A 23,990-nucleotide genomic window follows, 5' to 3' on the forward strand; every position below is an offset into this window, starting at 1 on the left:
AGAAGCATTTGTGGTGTGGTGTGCACACGCACATGCTCTAGCTCAGGGTGAGAGACCGGTGGGTCTGCTGCTTACGGTGAAGCATTGCAGACTGCCAGAGAGAGCAGGTCAGCTGTGGTCATGCAGAGCTGAGAGTGCAAAGGGTGGCCTGAACCTGGGTGAGAGCAACGGAGGATGGAGGTCCGTGAAGAGATGAGAGGTCATTCGCCATCCTCAGGAATGCCAGGTCCTCCTGTGACGTTGCACCAGATGGCTTGGAAGAGAAACCCTGTGCGGCCGTTCAGTGTCCTGTCGCATAGCAGAGGTGCCTGGAAATTAGGCATGGGCTGGTGTCCCTTCTGATGTTCCCAAGAGGGCATTCTGTAAGGTGAACTGTCTTGCTCAGCATTGTTCTGGAAAAGCCACTAACAGGGTAGGAAGCAGTGGTTGTCAGGGCCCCTGAAAATAGGTTTTGTCAGGCTGATTTCTATCTGGTGAGCAGCTGGACTGGCAGCTGAGAAAATGTAATAAACTTAAGATAGCTAGGTTTTCCCAATGTATTTGTGGGGTCTCTTGTGATTTCTTACAGACAGGATAGGAATATGAACTGAAACTGGTTATCAGAAGAGGTCATGCAGTCAGTCTTGTCCATTCTATTCAATTCTTTTCAGTTTTGTCACATTCTATTCAGTTTTGTGGATGAAAGCCTGGCAGGAGAATAAATACTTAAGAGGCCTAGAGAGTCATTTTAAGTAGACCCTTTTCATCTGAAGATATATGATGGGACACAAAGAGACATGACATCCTGAACAGGGAAGTGGAATTTAATGGGTAAGATCTTAAACTCGGGGTTGGAGTGCAGATTGCAGAAATATGGATGGCAAAGTTTTTAGAAGGATTTGAAGGTTGAGGCTGACGCAAAACAAACTCGGCATAGGCAGTTGAGAGGGCGGTTGCCTCCCACAAGCTCCTGCGGCCCTAGAGTGGCGTGGGAGCAGTCGCTGGGGCGGAACTGAGAACCTGCTGCAGGTCAGGCTGTTCCAGGAAGGTGTATCTGCACTGCTTGGGAAGGTGTATCTGCACTGCTTCAGAAGGGGCAGACGGTTCTGATGGAGTAGCGGGGGATTTGAGAGTACACCTGTCTTCCAACCTTTGTGTCTAACCCCTTCCTCACATTCTGGCCTCTCCTGGAGGCCTCCTTTCTGGTTTCTTGTAAAGCTGTGTCTTCTGTCAGGATCTCTGTCCCCAATATACAGACCTGCGTGTCACCTACCAACCCCTGAGGGCCTTACCAGCTTGCTAGCCTCTGTGTGCAGAAATGACATTCATCCTTTCTGCCTGTGAACCTGCCTTGTCTAATCCCAAGCTCACTGCCCGTCCAGGCTTTTCTCCTGCTGCTGCTAGACCTCAGCCGCCTCCTTGCCTTCTTCCTTGCCCTCCAGTTCCCTGCCTATCTGAGATGTTGGAAAGGCTCTTTTTGGGCTTCGTGCAGAACAGAGCTGAAAACACCATGAGAGAAAGTGTCCGGGGCCTTGTTACTGGCCTTGAGCCCCGGCTGCTCTCTGAACATTTGCCTACTTCTCTCCATCTTTGCTGCCAGGACTCGCCCTATCCTGCTGAGGTTTCAGGATTGACCAGTCGAGTGTTTTTCTTGCCCTCAGCCTCTGCCCCGCCACCCCAGCTCCTGACCCCCACCCCCGACCCTGTTGTGGGCCGAGCATCTTGGGAGGTCAAGCTGTCTCTTTTGTTGCAGTAGTCTGCCGATGTTTTCTGAGTGGCCAAATGAGTACATCATCTTGGCTCTGCAGCCTGTGTCTGTTCTGACTTCTCAGTTCTGCTGTGGAGGGTCAGGCCGCCACAGAAGACACGCAGGCATGGGGCCCGGCTTTTCAGTAGAACTTTACCAAAACAGAAACAAGGCTGGCTTTGCCCCTCTTACTCCCGGGTCCACTCGCCGTTACTGACTTCTCACTGCACAAGCCCAGACTCCATAACAGGGCCAAGACCCGCATGAGAGGTCGTGCTTTGTCGCCAGGCTCTTTTCCCAGCATCCACATTCCACGCCTGCTGTCAGCATGCCTATGTGCTAGCTTCTCCTCCTCCCTCCAGCTCGCCTGGTGCATGCCATTATCTCTGGGTCACCCTTTCTTTTCCCACCTACTTATGCTTAGCCTTCAAGTCCTATTGTGGATCAGGTTGGGCTTCCTCCAGTCCCAGGGTTACTGTGTCACGTCCACCATGCAGGAAATAGGGTGAATTCTGTTTACTTGGGCAGAGTACAGGTCCCATGCAGGTGGGGATCAAGGTTTCTGTTCTGTTATAGCCACCCAGTGGGAGCATAACATGCGTATGTGCATGCACGCGTGTGTATGTGATGCTGGAGTTCGAACCCAGGGCCTCAACACGCTGGCCAAGTGCTGGACTCCTAACAGATGCGTTTTACATAAATAAGTGATGAAGGCATCCTGAGAAAGAATTCTGGTGGGTGTTATGACTTTCAGGTAGTCACAGGACAGGAAGAGGGAGAGTTGTGGGTAACCTCCAGGGGAAAGAACTGAGGATGCTCAGGAGACAGGCACTGGGTGACAGAAGAGCACTGCCAGCAGAGCTGAGCACTTTTGGAGCGAATTCTTCAGGAGACTATGGCTTCTCCATCCCTGAGGTTTCAAACATCATTTGGCTTGGAGAAGAACTTTTAAAGAAAATCTGGCTAATTGTTCTGAGTTCAGACTGTAGTTGTTCAGAGCACACGTCTAACATCTTGGGTGGAAGGCCTTCAAGGTACACACGGTGAAGTACTTTCTTTTTTCCCCCTCAGCCCAAGGCTTATTGATATTCGCCGAGTTGATATCTGCAGTTAAGAGGACGTTGGCCCGCCTCCTGGTGATCATTGTGAGCTTGGGCTATGGTATTGTGAAGTAAGTAGTGGGGCATGGGAAACATACCCTGTCTCTTACCTAGTACACATTATGATCTTGGTGGAACTGGAACCTTCTCTGTATCATTATGCAAATCCCCAAGGGTAAAATCCGCAAGAAAATGGTTTTAAGAGACTTCCCGGACTGGGGCTGTAGCTTAGTGGTAGAACATTTGCCTAGCATACATAGGATCCTAGGTCCCATCCTCGGCCAAAAAAAGTAAAAAGATTCCCATGTGCTAGTTATTTTATGTTATTTTCAAATAAGTATTCTGAATTTGAATTCTAATAACTTTATAGTAGGTTAACAAAGTGTTAACTTGAAGGATGATGGAAAGTCTAAAATGATTCTTGAAGTTCAAGCCATTTTGTTTTCTAGCCAGTACAGAAAAGCTTTTAAAATCACATTTGAGTGTTATAGAGTTGATTAGACACCGTGTCAGCAGGATTTCTAATGAACCTGACCATTCCCTGAGGACCTCGCTAGCCTGGAGCCACCAGCAGGCCTTTCCTCTCAAGTCTGTAGCTTCCTGGGCATGAGTCGGGAGAACTCGTCCTCTTTATCCTCACTGCTCTTTTCAGACCATTGTTCTCCCTGCCTTCCTAAATTCTCTTACTCCCAGAAGCTCACGCCTTCAGATGGTCCCCTGGGTCCCCTGCTGCATCTTCTCAAGGTACTCTGTGGGCTGCCAGACTCCTGCCCTTCATCTTCCTCCCCAGCACCTCCCCTGCTGGAGTTTCCTGTGCTTCCTGGTCCTGGGCAGATGGGCTCACGCCCACCTCTCCTGCCCTTGGCTTCAGCTCCTCCCACAGCTGGTCCCGTGGTCTTGTTCTAAACTTCACTGTCATGGTTAAGCGCACCCTCTTCATAGTTTTAATTTTGAACATATCTTTTCAACTGCCGTCTCCTCTTTCCTGTCTCTCATAAATTGGCTTCTGTTCTTTCTGTCCCCAGTGTGCCCTCTGACCTTTGGGCCCTAGCACCTTCAGTGTCCCTTTCCCTGTGTGTCCTCACTTGGCTTCTCTGGCTTAGCTTCCTTGGTCCCGCAGGGTTCTTGCCCCTGCTGCTGCCCTTTCTCTTGGTCGGCCTTCTCGACAGCAGCCCAGTCCAGCTGGGTAAGTCCAGTTTTGTGACTGTGTCAGGCTCACCCCTGCACAGGGACATCTGCCTGGGACGGCACTGGACTTCACTGCCCTGTGCACTTGAGCTACTGCTGGGGTCTCTCCTAGACCCCGTTGCAGAGCAGCTTCACCCCTCTTCTCAAGTCTCCACCTTCGCCCACCCCCTCACAGCTGCCCCTGGCTCTCTCCTAGCTGAGAGTCTTCTGCACTGTGGTTCTCAGGTCCTGGCTTGCTGGGACACCCACTACACGCACCTCTCTTGGCCCTGCACACATCTCTGCCCTGTGCCCCTGCAGCAGTTCCAGTTTCCCTGTCTTGATTTTCCTCCCCGGTTGGTCCCTCTGTTTCTACCATTTTTAAAAGCAAGGTCCCCAAATCCCCCCATGGCCCTCCCTGCTCCTACCTCACTTCTCGTCACCATGTGCTGTGCGACTTCTCCTGTGAGCATCCTGCACTTGTCACCCCAACTTCCCGTGTAATCTTGACATCCCCAGGGGAGGTTCTGCCCCCACTGATCCACTGAGACCCCTCTTGTCAGGTCACCATGATGTCCCCTTGCCTGTCCACGTGGCCCTGCTTAGGCTGGTCAGGGGTCCAGCTGTTAGCTTCTGTTTGAGCCCTGGCTTTGCTCAGTTTGCAGAGTGCCTCGGGAGTTCTGTCCTCAGTCGCTGGCTATTCCTTCCTCAGCTCCCTTGCTGAGCCCCAGCCTTGGAGTGCCCACATTGGCCTTCCGACTCCAACTCCGCCTCCGCTCGATTTTGCCTTGGTCGGCCTCTTGACAAAATCCCAGCCTTGACAGGTCCAGCTTTCCCTCTGCACCGGGCTCCAGTGCTTCCTCCCCATCCAGACCTGTGCTCCTCCACCATCTCCCAGGACTCCATAGTGCATGCTGGGTGGCCCCCGGCCCTTCATCTTTTTTATAAAGCCACCTATTGTGGCCATTAGTATTTATTGCCTGCCCCCCTACACTCAAGTGTGAGTCCCCGGGGCAGGAGCCTTGCTGGTCTTGGGTCCTTGACTCTGAGCCCCAGTGCAGTCCTTAGCACATGCTCAGTAACCTGCACCGAATGCCTGCTTGTGCGTGTGAGCTTGGGTTTCAGGGAGTTGAAAAGGCTGTAGGCAGGAGGCCTTTTTTTTCACTGGGGTCACTGAGATTCCTTCTCAAATGCTCTGTGTGGCCTGTACGGTAGACAGCATAGACCCCGTGGCCAGGGTCCGGCCCTGCAGTGCAGGTCTGGTTGTGAGCTTCAGCACCAGCAGTGTGTTGGAGCTTGGGTGGGGCGGGGCACAGGCCCTTGCTGAATAGCCCTCCACTGCTGGCTTCTCCTGTTGGACTCTCCACTCTGGTTTTCTGGTTGTAACTAGAAGATTCACTAAACTAGGTAAATAATTTTAAAGATTAATTATGGACTTTAATCTTTATTTAGATTTTATTTCAAAATGACTGCCTTATTTTTTTCAAAATCAGGTTTTATTCTGGTAGATTCAGAAAAGATTCAGAAAAGGGTTTTTTGTATTCTAAATGTATGTGCTGCAGTCAATTCTGACTTAAAAATGTCATGAAATGTTTTTTTTTCATATTATTGATTATAAAAAACACTACCTTTGCATTTCTCTAGTTCATTGGTGTTTTACAAGTCAGAAATGTTATTTTTAATTTCTCAGTTTAAAGAATGAAGCTAGATTCTGTTAGTGCTCCTGTTCCAAGTGGCACAGGCAGAGATCAGAGGAAAGCCCTGGAGTCCATCTGTCCTCCAAGTCAGAAGAGCAGTGAGTGGCCTCCAGGCAGACCTGTCTCACAACAGTTTGTAGTAGGGGTCCTGCCAGTGGCCATTGGAAGTGGTCACTTAGCTTCTCAGTTTCCACAGCCTTCTGGTCCACTTGCAGAAAGAGTATCCGATTGTGGTCATTGTGTTGCTTGAAGTTGAGCAGAGTCCTCTGGCACTCTGCTGTCCTCCAGCTGTGCTTCCCTGGCCTGTGCAGCTTCAGGTCCTACAGGAAGGGACCGATAGGAAGACCACTGCATCCTGGGACAGTGCCTCCCAGGCTGGGGCAGACTGAGCTGCTTAGAGGTGCCCTTCCCGTGTGCCATGCTCTCACGGCCTTCCCTTCCTCTGTCTCCCTTGGCTGTAGGCCACGTCTAGGAACCGTCATGCACCGAGTGATTGGACTGGGACTGCTCTACTTCATCTTTGCTGCTCTGGAGGGTGTAATGAGAGTCATTGGGGTAAGAACTGCATGATTCCCACTACCCCTTTTATTCTTTTTAATACTTATTTTGTTTTTTCAGTTGGACACAATAGTTTTTTGTTTTTAATTTTGTTTATTTTTATGTGGTGCTGAGGATCAAACCCAGGGCCTCGAATGTGCTAGGCAAGTGCTCTACTGCTGAGCCACAACCCCAGCCCTCCCACCAACCCTTTATTATTGTTGCTGTGAAACATATTTTAGCTCCTGAGATGATTTTTTTTAAGATCCCAGAAATTTTATTAAGACCCCAGCAGAGCTTTTTTCCCTGGGATATTTACCTTTTATGACATGATGTCCTCCTCAGAATCAGCTCTATCTCAGACTGTCCAGTGGTTCTTCATAAAGAACATTGTCTGTGCCATTTTCAATCTGCACACATTCATATCTTCCTTCATTCTGGATTTTAAGATGTGTCAAGTGGACAAAGTCAATGACACCCTCCAGGCATATCAGCATGACATCTCATCGCTTCCCTAAGTCTTACTGGTTGTGAGATTTCTCTGTCTCTTGTGGCTATTTTGGGGGTTCAGCAGGCCCCATTGTTAGGCCCAGGAGGTACGTTGAGAACAGAGACTTGAGCGACGTGGGCAGCAGTGCTGCTGGTGAGGAAGGGGTGATGTCTTCATCTGTGAGGACCTTTCCATGTCCCGCTTTGGCTTTTCTTAATACTCGACTGGGCTGGGTGATTAAGGTGACTGTACCCTACCTTGTGATGCCACCCAGAGTGACCTTTGGGTTAGATGTGTGAATCAGATCATTGTGCATAGGGGGGCGTGTGTGTGTCACCACAAAAAGCCTCTCTCACATACTGAATCTGACCCCAAAGCAGGACATCTGTCCAGTGAATGTCAAAGCCTCATTTCTCTTCCTCTCATGTGGTACATCCATACCTGTTAAATTCATCTGCTCTTTTTTTCTTTTAGTAGATTTATTTTTTCATAATAATAATGAACTCTGAATTTACATTTATATAATTCACATGAAATTTTTCTTTGCTAAAAAGAAAATAGAAAAGATACCTATTCCACATTTAAGTGGCGCACATAAATTGCATTTCCTTAACCTTCTACCTAACATTTTAGTGACTGTTTTAAATATGACTCGTCAGGGTGAAGTCTTGGTTTGTGTTTGCCTCAGGTGCAGCCCTCCTTGTTTTACTTCCTGTGCCTCTTCACACAGTGGGGAGTCTGGTTCATTAGCAGTACTGGCTGGAGATTTGCTGAGAGGGAGGAGATTGGCAGCTTGGGACTCAGTGCTTTTTATTTGCTAGCCCATAATAGTTTTGCATTGCTATTATCAAGTGAGCTGGTGACCAGTTGACATTTGTTACTGCCAAACAGATCATTTTCACATGCTAACCACAGTTCTCTTAAGAGAGAAAATTTTTTATGTGACATCACACAGTGATAAAATAAACTGAATTGTTTTCCTTTATCAGATAATAATTGCTAAACTGTGATGAAACTTACATTCAGGCTTCCTTGTTTTTATCTTCCAGGGTTCTAACCACTTAGCTGTTGTCTTGGGTGACATTATTTTAGCAGTTATTGACTCCATTTTTGTGTGGTTCATATCCTTTACTGTGTCCTTCTAAAACAGTTTGTTGTATCATTAAAATCAGATTACTTTTAATTCGTAATAATGATAGGATGAAATGTGGTTATGAATTATTGTTATCTTAGTATATAAGTTTAGTTGAAGGTGAAGAAGTAATAACTCCCCAGATAAGGACTGTCTTTGTATTTTCTGTTTAATTCCACCAGAATTTAGATGCTTTGTGTGTACCTTGTACTGATAGGAAGAAGACTGTCCCTGCATCCCTAAAGAGGGGACAGATATATAACTAGCAGTAATACTGCAGTAGCAATTGCCTTTTTAGAGTGGTTAATATGAACAGAGGGAGGAGAAATTAATTCTGGCGTAAAACCAAGGAAGCCTTCATAGGAACAATAACACTGACTTTGAAACCGACAGGACAGGGGGCACTTATCAGGAGGACTGGGAAAGGCTTTCAGGAAGAAATGAGGGGAACAGATCGTAGGAAGAGAACAGTGGCAGACTGTCTGGGCAGCTTTCCTGCTGGGCACGTGTGTTGTGAATCGAGCAGGTGGGACAGAGGAAGGACAGCACGGGGTACAAGTCCCTCTAGCAGCTGCCGTGGAGAGCAGGAGAATCACGACAAGTGGGTGGCATGACTTGGGAGTGCTACGAGGTGACCTGGAAGAGGAGACAGGAAGTCTGGTCAGGAGTCACTTGCAGGGCCCTCAAGACCTACTAAGGGTCAGAAAGATGTAAGTCCAATAGTAGCGTTGCTAGAAATGGGTTCTCAAAGGTCTCAGGTGTATCCTTGGGGCTACTGGCGGCAGTGTGGCAGTTCTTGGGGTGGTGAAATTGGAGAATGAGCCAAAATGAAGGCGGTTTGGGCAGCCCAGGGTGTTCCTGGGAAGAGAGTTGGCAGTGCCAGCCCGGGCTAGACCCAGCTCTGAGGTGGAGTGCTGGGCCTGGTGTGCAGGAAGCCCTGGGTCCCACCCCGGTACTGCCAGAAGTACAAATAAAAACATCACAGCTTCAATTTGCAGAGGGGTCGAGCTGGAGCCAAGGGTCTGATCAGAAGTCGTGTGGTGGGAGAAGGAGGCAGCTGTGACATCACCCAAGGAGAATAGGCGGCCCAGTGAAGTAAGGAGCTGGGCTGGTGCCTCGCTGCAGGGGAAGACGAGGCTGAAAGGGGGAGCAGAGCTGAGGGAGGTGGCAGGGCAGGGGACCACCCTGGGGAGACAGACCTGTGCTGTTGAGATTGCCGTGCCACGTGCAGGGCTGGGAAGGGCAGGCATGGAGCAGGCTCTGGTGGAGGGGCTGCGGCATGTGGCAGCGGGGGCACTGTGGGGACAGTGGCAACTGGGTCCTGCAGGGACTTGAGTCATAGGTTAAGGGTGGAGATCCCTGTCTTTTTTTCCTCTGTGGTGAGACTGGGGGAAATGGGAGGAATTCTAGAGAAAATGTGAGCTGGTCAGAGCAGAGTTGAGGTTGTGCGTACCCTGGACGTGGTCTGTCTCTCCCACATTACATCCTTGTTGACACTGTCCTGGTCGATAGGTTTCATGTTTTACCATGTTCTTTTTGTTTCCACTCTGTAACACTTTCATCTTTCTCCATTTATTTTTTTTTACTGTTTCCCTTGCATTCTTTTCATTTTCTCATCTGTTTCTCACAGGAAGGCCCAGAGGGCTTGAGCTTGCCTATGTCTCTTCCCTACAGGGAAGACCTCCTTCTCCCAGGTTTGCTGGCGGAGGGAGCCCTGCCCGTGGCTTCTCTGAGCCCCATGTGGGATGTTTTCTAAGCCTGGCCTGTCTATTCTTTAAAGTCCCTATTTGTGAACTCTAAGTGTTTTTGTAAACTATGTATTTGTGAACTTCCAAGTTGAAAAAACAACTCTGGACTTAATTCATTATCCTTTCTCTTCAAAGCAGTGGTTCTTGACCTTCTTTGAGTACTGGATTAGAAATGGCTTTGGAAATACCATGAAAGCCGTAGGAGCTCCCCACAGAACATGCCCCACTCCAGGAGCCCTGCCCACAGGGGCTGTTGCAGACTCCTGAATTATACTCACAGGCCCTCTGAGGTGCCTCGTTAAGAAATAGCACCCTCTGGGCTTGGGGCACACTCCTGCTACTCGGGAGGCTGAGACAGGAGCACTGCAAGTTCCAGGCTACCCTGGGCACTTACTTGAGGCCCTGTCTCAGTCTGTCTCAGGCCCTGCCAAAATGTGCTCATGGGTTCAACCCCCAGTACCAGGAGAAAGAAAACAGAAGTCCAGAAATTAGAATTGCCTTGATGAGAGGAAGGAAATCTAGTATCCATTTCTGCTGGATCCTGAACTCTTGAGGTTCGCCTTCAGATTGCTGTTGGCTAATTTCCACTATTAAAGCAGAAAGTCTGCTGTATGTATAAAACCAAAAACAGAACAGACCCCAGCGTATGTCCCCAATGATCACAGATGACAAATGAGAAGTAGGGCACGATAGACACAGAACTGAATGCTTCAACCAAAGACTTTGCTTCCTCTGAATCTGAGGAACTTACATGGCTACTCATGTAAGAATTTGACCCTCAAGGAAGACAGGAGAGCCGCAACTCTCCTAAGCCCAGCTTTTCTCATATGTGCTCCCACTTTCTCTGCTATTGTGTTTTGCTGTTTTGCTGCAGGCGAGTGATTCTGACCTTGTCCTTCTGGCCAGCCTGCCTCTCTCCCTGCTCGACTCGGGCTTGTGCTGGTGGATATCCTTTCCTAGCACAAGCTGGGACCTCACTGGGGACAAGCCTGTTGCTCTTGCTGCTGCTTTCCTATCACGGGAGGAGTGGTTTATACTGTACCCCAAATAGCAGTGTGTTGGTAAGTGAAGGCTTAGGCAGCTTCCCTTTTACTTTTGATATTTTTATTCCCTGGTTTTTAAAAAACATTTCCAAATGATTAAACAAGGCCAGGTTTTTTCATCTTGTTGTTTAAGGAATAAAAGCATTTTTGTAAGTTCTAACAGTAGTTCTGGTGGACTGGGTTATGTTACTTTAGAAATTGATGTTCTTTGTAATATTCACCATTCAGGAACACTGAAAAGCAGTTTTGTAGCTTTACCAACTACTTTAGTTTTCATATGAAAACCAAGTTTTTGATTTATGAAATATTTAGAATTTAAAATAGGCATAAACGCTCCCTTCTAGTGCCCAGCTCTACCCGGGCAGTGTTCAGTTCACAAGCAACGCTGGCTGGTCTGCTCCAGAGGGAACCAGGGTCAAGGCAGAGATCTGGCTGCAATCCTTGCTTCTGAAAGGCGACATTACCTGAATCCAGGTTCAGAAATCCCTGCATTTGTGTTCTGGGAAAAGTCTGCTACAAAGAAGCCCCCTCCACACAGGACGTGAATGCCTAGCTGACCTCTTGTTATCTACTGGCCAGTCTGCACCAGATACTGTCTGGACCACACTTTAAGCCCTCTCCTTCCTGAGGGCCCTGAACTTTGACCCATAGCCCGAGCCTGCATAGCCCTCTGGAAGGCCTTCTCTCACCTGCTGACCTCAAGGAAATCCCCAGTCAAATCCAGTCCCACACCCACTCCTGTTCCCTTCTTGCTGGCCTCACCCTTCTCTGCCTGACCTTTGTGACTCTTAGAGACCTGTAGTCTTCTTCCTCCTGTACAGTCGCCCTCCCCTCTTTGGTAGTGTGTCCAGGAAGGTCTCCACCTACTGAAGATCTAGTTTATACTGCATACGTTTTTTTAATCTATAGAATGGAGCTGGTAGATGACCTAACTTCCCAATTGTGGTCTTTCAGGAAATAAAAGGAGAATAGACCAGAGAAAAAAAAAAAAGGAGAGAAGCAAACAGGCAAGCTTGAGCCAAACAGCACATCCAGGGGCATCTGTGGTGTGTCTGACCTGGGGTCTCAGCGTGCACAGCTTTCTCCTGGGCTGCACACATTTGGCTTGGAATGAGCATGAACCAGGTGTCTTTGCCAGCGGCTGTCTCTTGAAGTCTGTTTATTCTTCTCAGTTGTGGTGAATTTTGAAGCAAATTCTGTATAATATGTCAGGATTATATACTATTGGTTACAATCACATTTTCTGTGATAAAATTTCTTCAAATTTTAGGAACTGCGTTTAGCACTATTAATTTTGGAATATATAAGATTCTTATTATGGTTTTTAGCTATTCATTACTATTTAAAATGTTTTCCCTTAACTATTCTCACATTTTTATAAGTTTGGCACAAACGATGAAGACCCTGAGGCTAAGAAAAAACACAGTGAAATTTTCCTTATATAGGCACTTTACAAATACTCTCATATTTGCTGTGTTGGGTAAGTGATTGACTTTTTCTCATTATGATAAAGCATTTCAATATTTCATGTTCTGTCCTCCAAAGGTGACTTTTTAATGTGTGTTTCAGCTTCCATAGTGTTTATGGTGTGGACAACCAAGACATTTAGAATTGCAAAATGCCAATCAGTAAGTAAATCTTCCTAGTTAAATTGCCATTAATTTTAGTTATACTATTTTGTGGAATTTTGAAGAATTTAGTTTGTTTACAAATAGAGGTAATTTTGATGGAAAATTTCCTTTTACTTTGAATGATATTGTATAGAATTACCAACACTTTACCTCTTTTAAATGAATCTGAAAAAGGAATTTCCCCTAAATCTCCTTTTTCTATCATGCTTTTTTCTAAACTTCTTATATATTTTCAAAAAGAATTTCCTTCCTGTAGTTTAAAATAATAGGAAAGGACTGTAGCTGTAACTCAGTGGTAGTGTTTGCCTGGGTTCATCCAAGCACAAAAAGTAATAAATAAATAAAAAGACAGGAAATTTTTTTCTCCTTGCATGCATACCATGAAGTTGGATGGGCTTTTGTCCTTTTTTTTTTTTTTTGGTGCTTGGGATTGAATCCAGAGACCTGTGCATGCTAAGCCCACACTCTGCACTGAGTTACACAGCAGCCCAGGTCTGTGTCATGGTGGGCTGGAGTCCTTAAGCCGGGCGTGTGTCCGTGATGGTGTTTTCAATGTGAGCCTTCAGGAGCTGCTCCCAATGAGTGTTTTAGTTGGAAGAAAATGCCTTTCTCAGACTTGCAATGTGAAAGACCCTCTTTTAGGGGTCTCTTGAGATTTGGTGCTAGTCTCTAGTTCTGCATAAATAAGCACAAAGTGCCCCCTCAATCCTGAGCTGCTGCTGGCTTAAGGACAATGTAATGAAATAAGAGGTAACTTTTTTCTTTCTTCCCTCATCTTAATATTTTATACTCAAAGTTCTAAGTGTATTTTTAGGATCTTTTGTTTTCTAAATCTTTCTGTTCACCCTAAAATTTCATGGAAAGGCATGTTTGTAAGAGAAAGTAGCCCTTTATAAACACTTCAAACAATATAGGTTGCTTAAAAAATAGGCACTTATTTATTTGAAAGACTTACTTGTTGGAGAGATGCCATTAGTCCTTGTCATGGTGCTCTGTTTGGATGGGAAATCTGTATGTTTGTCAGAAAATTAACTTCTCCTGTTTGACGTGCTCTTCTTGTAGGACTGGATGGAACTCTGGGTGGATGAGGCCTTTTGGAGCTTCCTGTTCTCACTCATCCTTATTGTAATAATGTTTTTGTGGAGACCATCGGCAAATAATCAGAGGTACCTAGCATACGTAGTTGAAGTTGGCAGGCATTTGTTGACCCCTCCTAGAGTCAAAAACACTTTTAGAAACTGGGGAAGTAGTCTTTGCTTTTAAGCAATATATAGTCAAGTGGGGCGACAAACATAAAAAATTCGAGACAGTGAAATAAGAGGTGTGTAAACCAGTCTAGAGGGGAGAGGGACGAGGATGATACCAGGAGGAGGCATGCTGCTCCTTTAGGAAAGGAGCAGACGGTGGAGGATTGAGCTGGGGAAGAATGTGCATCTTCTGGGTGGGGGAAGGCGAATCAGGCAGTTTGGTCAGAATTGAGGTTGAGTGTCTCCTCTTTCTTTTTTCTGTTTTCACATGGTGCTGGGCTTGAACTCGGGCCCTCTTTGTGCTAGGCAAGTGCTCTATCACTGAGCTACAGCCCAGATGGAAGGTTGAGTATCTCTTATCCAACACGCTTGGGACAGGAATGTTTCAGATTTTGGATTTTTTCAATTATATATTAAGCATTTGCATAGATTTTACCAGTTGAACTTCCCTAACCTGATTATCTGAAATCCAAAATCTGAAACTTTCTGGAGCACTGACATGATGTTCAGAACATTTTTAGATCTTTGGATTTGTGGTGCCCCACCTGTGCTTGTAGGGGAGTAAAGCTGGAAAGGAAGGGTGGGACCAGAGTGGTGCAGGCTTCAGTGTCACCTTCAGAAACTCATGCCTTGGGCTGCAGTGATGGGAAGACCGCTTCCTGCCTCACCTCTCAGCCTTCGGAAACAACTATTATATTCCTTGTCTGTCCTTCAAGGAAAAAAGGAAAAAGTATGTGTGTTGCTCTCCCCCTTTTAAAAATGGCAGTCATACACACATGGCTCTGTTTCACACCTTTTTGTGTAAGACGTGTCTTTCCATGTTGTCATTTGTAGGTCCAGTACTTTTTGAAAGCTTTTTGTTACTGGGGATTGAACCCAGAGGTGCTTTACTACTGAGCCACATCCCTAGCCCTTTTTACTTTTTGTTACAGGGTCTCACTAAGTTGCTTAGGCTCTCACCGAGTTGCTGAGGCTGGCCTTGAACTTGTGGTCCTCCTGCCTCAGCCTCCCAAGCCACTGGGACTGCAGGCATGCGCCATCATAGCTTACTACATTATTTTTTAAAGGCTCTATGGCATTCCACAATATGCCTACAGCAGTTTATATAAGCAGTTATTAGACATTTTGTCTTTAGACTCTTGCTGTTATCAAGAACAAGAATGCTGTTGGACATCTGTCTGGGTAAACTCTTGTTAGTGGAATGAATGGCAGGTGGAACTGTGATAGCTAGTACCAGAAGGTCTTGAGGAAAGGAGGCTTTGATTAATCACCATCAGCAGGATGTTTGCCTCCACAAAAGTGTGACTCCACCAGGGGTTTTATTTTCACCAGTCAGACTTTGTCTTCATTAGGGGACAAGCTGGAAAGCCGCAGGCAGGAAGGAGAACCTCGCGGGGAGACAGAAGTACTGCAGGGCATAACCTGCCTGAGCACATAGATTGTATAGATTGTGGAATTGCTTTCCAGAAAGATTTTATCCACTTCTGCTTTCACCAGCATAGCTTCACGGTGATTCTTGCTGACTCGAGAATAAAATAATTAAATTTTACATTTTTTATTAAAGAACCTTTCAAGATGTAGGGTTTTTTTTAATTAATTTACTTTTTTAAACCTTTATTTTATTTATTTATTTGTTTGTTTGTTTATTTATTTTTATGTGGTGCTGAGGATCGAACCCAGGACCTCCCACATACTAGGCGAATGCTCTACCACTAAGCCACAACCCCAGTCCCAAGATGTAGGTTTTTATATATAATGACTACTTTAGATATAAACTAAAAATTGAACAGGTTTAAGCACACTAGTGACACTATCCTCCTTCTTTATACAGATATGCATTTATGCCCTTAATAGATGATTCTGATGATGAAGTTGAAGAATTCATGGTAACGTCTGAAAATTTAAGTGAGTGATATGTTTTCTCTTTAGGTGACGGTTGTACTTGCTGTAGCAGGTCAGATCCTTCCCTGATGTGATACACAGCCACATGCATCATTTTAAATTCTCCTGTAAATATTTGTAAACATCTACAGGAACCTTTTCTTATGATAGGCGCTCATAAAAAAAAAAGTCAGCGATTAAATTTGGGGATTGCCAAATGTAGCTGGAGCCTTTATTCCTTATTTGCACTTAAAGCATTACAGTGGGCACATGGTTCTCACATCGTGGTCCCAACGTGTGGTGCTTAGTCTGGAGAGGTGCTGGTCTTACGTGGTGGCTGGGTTCCTGTGCCTTGTTTCTTCTTGCTCTTTTAAAAGCATGCACACCTATTGTTTCCCAGTGATGTCCACAGCATGTCTAATATGGTTCCAGTACCATGTATTTTCTCTCTGTTGGTCTCCGCATTGCATTTTGCAGTCTGGTTTGTCTGCCATGTGCTCTAATGAAGCCCTCAATAAGGCAGCATCAAGGTGTAATTCAGATACTGAGAGTGACTCTACCTGTTCTGTCTTGCTTTCCTCCTGCTTTGATTTCTCTTATTAGTAACATTCTTTCTCATAATTTATTTTGATTCTTGCCTCCTTGTCCAAAATTCTTTGAAAATGCCTGGTCAGCAAACACCATGGCATGGCCAGCATGCTTCCAGTGCCCCTTCCTTTACCTCTTCTCATCTTCCTCTCACCAGCAACCCACTCTTTCATGTTTTTTTTGACCCTCCTGTTAAGAAAGTTCAGAAACCCAAAAAGCTTATTCACCATTAAATTATTATTATTAGAATTAATTAAATTATTAGTATTAGAATTCCATGCACTGAAGTTCCAGCTTCCGGAATGATGGGGTGAACTGTAGTGACACACCTTTGTGTTGATGTCTGACCAGTATCGACTCAGTGGACACTGACAACACGGAGCACTGGAAAGCACTGGAGAGCAACCAAACCCAGAGCAGAACCCGGGCAGTGGCCCTCTTCAGAGTCCCCATTGACAGAACCTGTCCTGACACATGGCCTCTGGGGACGCTGCCCTGCCCACGAAGGGGGAGTGGAGAGTGGAGAGTGGGGCTGTGCAATGCCTGAAGACCGCAGGGGGAACTCTGTGAAGGGGAGAGCACACGTCTCTCAAGCCTCCACTGATCCTGAACTGGGCCTGTGCTGAGCAGGACTCCAGGCTGCCAGAGAGGGAGGCTATTTGCCTGAGGAGTAGAGCAGAGATGTGGGGGTTGCCCACTGCGGCTTTCGAAAAGTGAATCTCAGCAAGTGAAAGGGCTTAGATGAACACCTTGGGCTTTCCTCGAAACCCCTGAACAAACCATGCTCTGGGATCTTCGGTATTCACCTAAAACTAAAGCAGAGCTGGAGAAAACCACCCTACTGAAATCTAGCAAGGTCAGTACAGGTCAGCGATCCATGGGAAGTTCAGGAGAGAGGCAACCTGGGAGAAAGGCATAGGCACGAGAGGAGAAGCGAGAACCAGAGCACTACAACTGAAGATCTAATGTCTGACGTCGCTCACTGGGTTGGATTAACAGGAGACGTGCAGGTTGGACGCACAGAAGGGAAGGGTGAACATTTGGAGACAGATCAAAAGACATAAACTGAAAATTAGAGAGAAAGGCTAGAAACAAAGTGAATGTGACCTGAGTGACCCGTGGCCTTATTGAACATTCTGCACGTGCGTAACTGAGCTCCAGAGGAAGAGGGGATGGGGAATAAAAATATTTGCAAAAACACAGAAATGATTAATAACACTAACCTTGGATCGGCAAAGCTCTAATGAGAGGCACAGAGGAAGTGTTCAGAGACCTTAGAGGCAGACTACTGAAAACGAATACAGAGCTTTCAAAAGAATCCTTTGGAAGAAGGTACTTTACACCCAGAGACCAGTGACAGCAGACTGAAAATCTTGAAGACAGTGGAATGACATTTTTAAAGTAGTTTTAAAAAATTGCCAACCCAGAATTCTGTATTGACAAAAATATTTTTCAAAAATGAGAGTGAAAAAGGGTATTTTCAAGTAAATAAAGCTCTAAGAATTGGTCATCAGCAGAGCTGGCCTAAGAAAAATGCTAAGGGAAATTCCTTAGATTGAAGAGAAGTAGTATCAATTTAAAAACTAGCTATAAGAGAAACAGAAGGAAAAGTCAGTTGATCTTTTGAAGCAAAAATAGTGAGGGTACATTGTGAGGTTTGTAAGATATGTGGAAGTAAAATATATGAATGTCACACGAAGGACAGGCTAGGTGTAAATGAAATCCACAATATGTTACAGTTTCTATGTGCAGAGTAGATTGCGATAAGTATGAAACATTTTGGAATCTTTGGAGCATCCAGTTAAAAAGCAGCCAACAGAAGGGATAGAACAGAATATTAAAACAACCCAAAAGAAAATAGGAAGGAAAAGACCGAAGGGACCAACATAAAACAAATTACAGTGTGGTTGATGTAAATCTAACTGTTTTAATAATTGCATTAAATGCAGGTGGACTGAATATTCAAGTTCAGAGATTGTTAAACTGTTCTTTAAAAAAAAAAGTGAAATCAGGTTATGGGATATCTGTAGGAGATGCTTTAAAAGTGACACCTGGTTGTGAAAAGTGCATAAAGTGAAAAAAAGGTGTACAACGAAAACACTAAGCATGGGAGAGTCAGGGTGGGTTCTGATGAAGTAAACCTCAAGGCAGAACCACCAGGATTTTAAAAAGCATCTTTTCAGCCAGGCACAGTAGTGCACCCCTGTAATCCCAGTGACTCAGGAGGCTAAAGCAGGAGGATTGCAATTTTGATGCCATCATCAGCAACTTAGTGAGGCCCTGTCTCAAAATAAAAAAAATACTGGGGATGTAATTTAGCACCCCTGGGTTCAACCCCCAGTACCTAAACAAATAAAAGTTTAAAAGCATAATTTCTTAATGGTAAAATGTTGAATTTACCAAGAAGCCATATTTCACATATTTTAAAGTTACATAGACAAATTTGGTCATAATTATCTATTTGAACATTCCTTTTTCAGTCACTAATAATGCAAGTGGACATATCAGTTATGAGTTGAACAAAGCCTTAATTGACCTGTTCAAGTCCACATTGAACAAGATAGACTATAATATATGGCTTTGAAAAGTCTTTTCAATATTCCCACAAGGGCTGGTGGTTTAACTCAGCAGTAGAGCACTTGCCTATCATATGTAACGGCCTGGGTGCAGTCCCCAGCACAGCAAAAGCCGAAAATTCAAAGATTGCATTTCCGAAGAGAGGGAACTGTAACCATGATGGAATTAAACTAGGCACTATTGATAGTAGATACCTAAAAAGAATCCAACATTTGGAAGTTGGTAGCACGCTCCTGAGTAACTAACGGGTAGAAGGAATCACAAGTGCTAATCTAAAATGTTTTCTTTTTTTTTTTTTTTTTTTTTTTTTTTTTTAAAGAGAGAGTGAGAGAGGAGAGAGAGAGATAGAGAGAATTTTTAATATTTATTTTTTAGTTCTCGGCGGACACAACATCTTTGTTTGTATGTGGTGCTGAGGATCGAACCCGGGCCGCATGCATGCCAGGCGAGCGCGCTACCGCTTGAGCCACATCCCCAGCCCCTAAAATGTTTTCTATTAAATGATAAAAAATAGCATATCAAACTTTGTGGGACTAGTAAGTCCCCAGAAAACGGATGGCTTCAGTGGCTGGCAGTTTTTACTAAGAAAGGAAGCATGTAAGACTAGTGACTTGTATGTCTGAGAACTAAAAAAGTAAAAAAAGAAGGGCAGATCAACCTAGAGTAGTTAATGAAAAGGAAGGGAATTTGAAGGTTAAGCGCCTATATCATGAAATGGAAAGCAGGGAGAACAGAGGAAATCAACAGAGCCCTCCAAAGGGGCTTAGTAGAAATGGCATTTACTGCCATCTATTGTCAATGAGAGAGGAGGACAATAAATGCCAGTGTAGGGAGAGACTTCCAGTGTTGGGAGCAGTATTTGGGGTACACAGGTAATGTCACCACCAGCTCTGTGGTAGTCAGTGGGCACCTTGAATGGAATAGACAAAGTCCTTGAAAAAGAACACACAACAAAACTACCGTAATCTTAGTTCTAAACTTATGCCACCAATTCTGAGTAGCCCTTTATCAAAGAAATGTGGTTTATAATTTAAAATCTTCCTATAGAGTACTAGATCCCTGGTGAATCTTTCACATATTTCATTGAGGAAGAAATATTTCAATCCTATACAAACTCTAGGATGTAGAGAAGATGAGAAACTTTCCAATTTGTTTTATAAAGCCAGCGCAACTAAAGATGCCAAAATCTAACAAAGACATTACAAGAAAAAAATTACCAATATCATTGAGTAGAGACATTAAAATTCTTTAAAAATATTAATGAATAAAATCTAGCAAAGTATGGAAAGGCAATCATCATCAAGGGATCTTATCCCAGGGTTGTTAGCCTGTTTTAACATTTTGGAAATCACTTAGTGTAATTCATCATATTAAAAGAACGAAGAGGCCAAGTACAGTGTCGCTCACCTGTAATCCCAGCTCCTCAGGAGGCTAGGCAGGAGGATCGCCAAGTTCAAGGCCAGCCTTGGCCACTTAGTGAGGCCCTGTCTCAAAAAAGTGATAAAAGGAGCCAAGGAGTAGCTCAGTGGTAAAATGCCTCTGGATTCAATCCCCAGCACCAAAAAAGAAAGAAAAGTATCTCACTAGATGCAGATCTTATAAACCCCAACTCAACAAATTAATTTTGAAATGGCATGAAAAGACTATACAGTAGCCATACTCAGTGGTGAAACAGCCAGTGCTTTCCTCCCAGGCCGGCGAGCACAAGGGTGCTGGAGAGCGGGAAAAGCAGGGGTGCGAGGGAGTGTTGAGACTCCTTGTTTGTACACTTAGAAAACCCTGCAGCGTCTGTTCAAGTAGAGGAGAATCAGTAAGTGACGACACAAAATCTCACCAGTTGTTTTTCTGTATACTGACTGAAAGCAGGAAAGTTAAATCTTCAAAAATAAAATATTTAGGAACAAGTTTATTGAAAAAATGCAAAGAATCTCTGCACTGAAGACCACAAAATAATGCAGAAAGAAATTTTAGGATAAAGAAATACAGAGATCTAACACATCTATGAATTGGAACTTTTGATATTAAACTGTCAGTACACCAAACTGATAAGTAGATTCAGGGCAATCTGAGTCATAATTCTAGCTGACAAAAAAATAGACACAAAGGTTAAGCTGAGGGCTGGGGCTGGGGCTCAGTGGCAGAGCGCTTGCCTAGCATGTGTGAGTCACTGGGTGCCATCCTAGCACCACATAAAAATAAACAAAGGCATTTGTCCATTTACAACTATAAAAATTAAAATGGGTTAAGCTGATTTTAAAATGCATATGGAAAAGCAAAAGACCTGAAGGAGCTTAAACCTTCTTGAGTCATGATGTGGATACACCTTGAAAACTCATTAAGTGAAAGAGACCAGTGACAGAAGTGAGCCCACCCACGGGTCAGTTGACTGGCCCAGGCATTGGGGCTTTTATAAGGAGAGGCAGTCGTTTCCACAGAAAGTGCTGGAACAACTGTTGGAACATATGGAGAAGTTACCTGGATGGCTAGCACACATCTAACCATAATTAGTTCAAGGTGGATCACAGACCTAAGAGTAAATCATTAAATTATAAATCTTCCAGATAAAAACAGACGCTGTATTCATGACCTTGGATGTGGTAATTTCTTAGTACACAAAAGACAGTAACCATAAAATTTTTAAAAATCAATAAAATAAGCTTCATTGAAATTAAAATTTTATGTTCATCAGTAGAAACTTAAGAAAATGAAAAGACTACCTATAGTGTGTGAGATAAAATATTCTCAATAGATGTATCTGACACCAAGTCATAAGGTAAGAATTCCTGCAAATCAGTCAAAGAAAACCCACATTGTAAACAGGGACAGGAGACTTGAATGGACATTTCACCAGAGAAGACAGCAGTAGCATTAAGGTACAGGTACTCCATGTCCTTGTCACCAGGGAAACACAGCTCATGCTGTAATACGATGCCACCACACCTCCCTTAGAGGGCTGAAAATACAAGGCCAGCAGCAGCTGGGTGTCTCCTGCACCACTAAAAGGAAGGGAAGGCGGGAAGAGTGCTCCAGAAGCAGCCCCACGGTTTCTTAAAAGCCCAAACTTAGAGCTGTCAGGCAGTCCAGCCATTCCACTCCAAGAGGAAATGAACCAGGTGTCCACAGAAGGACAGGACTGTTTACAGCCACTTGATTATTCCTCATCATCCAAAGCTGGAAATAACAGACCTCTATCAACAGGTGAATGGATGAAGATACTGGGCTGGGGATGTGGCTCAAGTGGTAATGCGCTTGCCTGGCCTGCGAGGGGCGCTGGGTTTGATCCTCAGCACCACATAAAAATAAAATAAAGATGTTGTGTCCACTGAAAACTAAAAAATAAATATTAAAAAATTCTCTCTCTTTTAAAAAAAAAAAGAAAGCAATTCAATACTATCCAGTAACAGAAGAAATTCAATACTATCCAGTAACATTCTATACAGGAGTGAATCTAAGAACTTTACATTGCACAAAAATACCCAAATCCAAAAGAGCATAGATGATAGTTCTGTATATGACATTATAGGAGAGGCAAAAGGAGCCACGTGATTGTCTCAGAACAGGATTGCTAGGATTGATTGGAAAGGAACATAAAGAACCTTTTGTGATGTATTCAATGTCTTGATTGGGATGGTAGTTACATAAAGGTATGTGTTTGTCAAACCTCTTTAGTCTGTACACTTAAAATTTGTGTATTGTTATATAAGTGTACTTCAATTTTTAGGGATTAGCATATTGTACCTCTTAAAGAAATGCTAGAATTTACAGTGCCCCTTGGAAACATTTTTTAGATTCTAGAACTTCATCTTATTTCATTATATCATCTTACACTGTTTTTTTATTAATATATTTTTTAGTTGTCGATGGACTTTTTTTTTTTTAATGTGGTACTGAGAATCGAACCTAGTACCTCACACATGCTAGGCAAGTGCTCTACCACTGAGCTACAACTCCCCCAACTTACACTATAGATCTCACAATAATGTACCAATTGTCCTAGATTATGGAGAAGCAATATTTGTAAATTACTGTAATAACAAATGTGAATACTTACTGGGCATAAGTAAGTATTTGTGTGTCAGGTACTTTTTATGTGCTAAGTTGTGTAATGCTCCCAGAATTCTATGAGAGAGAGACATTGTAATCTCCATTTTAGAGTTGGAAACACCAAGTCATCGCTTTACCCAAGGTTACATAAGAAGAGCCAGATTATAAGTGAGCCAGTTTAGTTCAAGATCCAAGCTCTTGACCTTTGCCACACTGAAACTGCTGACATAAAGAAGAATCTAGGTCATATATGAACAAAATGTTTTTCTTCCTCATCTTATTTCTACCGTAAGCATGTTCCAACAACTTATTTATCAGCAAAGTAAAAATACCCAAATGTGTGTTTTATTCTTGAACATGATGCTGCAGATTCTACAGACTTCCAAGTCCGGAAACTGAAGTGAATTTACAGGAAATAATGCGAGCGTGTGCGCGTTGCACTCTAAAGCTAGGCTTCAGACTAGTAACTTGTACTGGTTGTTCTGATGAACAGTTGTCAAAAACCCAGCCTGGAGGACACCTTGAAGTGAAATCCGCCCGGGCAGAGGTCACACCATGAGGCCTCACTCATAGGAGAAAGCTAGAAAGGCTGGTCCTGCAAGGGTGGAGAGTGGGCTGATGTTGCTGGAGAGAAGGGGAGATTGTGGACGGCTGGTTAACAGGTGCAAACTACAGGCAGGTGGAAGGAGTTCCAGAGGGCCTGCAGTTGGCCACAGTCACTTCGTGTTTCACAGTGGCTAGAAGAGAGGATACCAGTGTGTCCAGCAAAGAAATAGTGACTGTCTGAGAGCACAGATGTACTTGTCACTCTAGCCGATCACAAATTATACAAGTGTATTGAAATGTCCCAGCCACCCATAAATATACATTATCTTTATATCAATTTTTTAAAACTATTAACTTTTTCCATACCTCTTTCCTATATCTTCAAATGGCATAGTAAAGCTAGCACTCTGCTCAGAGTTTCCACTGCTAACTTTCCTTTAGGGGAAAAAATCCTTTTTCTTAATGGGTTATTAAATGTGAAGTAATAAAGGAAAATATTATTTTATAATTTACATGTATGTATAATGTTTCTCTTCACAGCTGAAGGAATAAAATTAAGAGCCTCAAAAACTGTTTCCAATGGAGCAGCTAAACCTGCTACTTCTGATAATTTTGTGAGTATAGTATGTATTTAATAGAATCTCAGTCTTTAATGCTTCAGAATCTGTGAGTGTGCTATTCATTGATTCTCAGAACAGTTTCAGCCATGGTTTTTGATGTAACTGTTACCATATGGCAATACTAGTTGAGGCCCATAACTCTGATACTTGTCAAAAGTGCTTTCCTGGGGCCAGCAGCAATGAGCATCACCTGGAGCTTTTAGAAATTCAGAGTCT

At 44.1% G+C, this 23,990-nt stretch overlaps 1 protein-coding gene across 1 annotated transcript in view; it reads left to right on the forward strand.

Moving 5' to 3' along the window:
- LOC113175727 (transmembrane protein 87B) overlaps nt 1-23,990 on the forward strand; it is a 52,961-nt gene that overhangs the window by 15,284 nt on the left and 13,687 nt on the right. Inside the window, exons 9-16 of the mRNA XM_077792062.1 lie at nt 2,798-2,897; nt 6,152-6,245; nt 10,472-10,543; nt 12,012-12,120; nt 12,210-12,268; nt 13,334-13,437; nt 15,350-15,423; nt 23,695-23,768. Coding sequence (XP_077648188.1) covers nt 2,798-2,897; nt 6,152-6,245; nt 10,472-10,543; nt 12,012-12,120; nt 12,210-12,268; nt 13,334-13,437; nt 15,350-15,423; nt 23,695-23,768 — 686 coding nt within the window. The remainder of the gene's footprint in view (nt 1-2,797; nt 2,898-6,151; nt 6,246-10,471; nt 10,544-12,011; nt 12,121-12,209; nt 12,269-13,333; nt 13,438-15,349; nt 15,424-23,694; nt 23,769-23,990) is intronic.

The sequence above is a fragment of the Urocitellus parryii genome, chromosome 12 (genome assembly GCF_045843805.1).
Source record: "Urocitellus parryii isolate mUroPar1 chromosome 12, mUroPar1.hap1, whole genome shotgun sequence".
Taxonomy (NCBI): domain Eukaryota; kingdom Metazoa; phylum Chordata; class Mammalia; order Rodentia; family Sciuridae; genus Urocitellus; species Urocitellus parryii.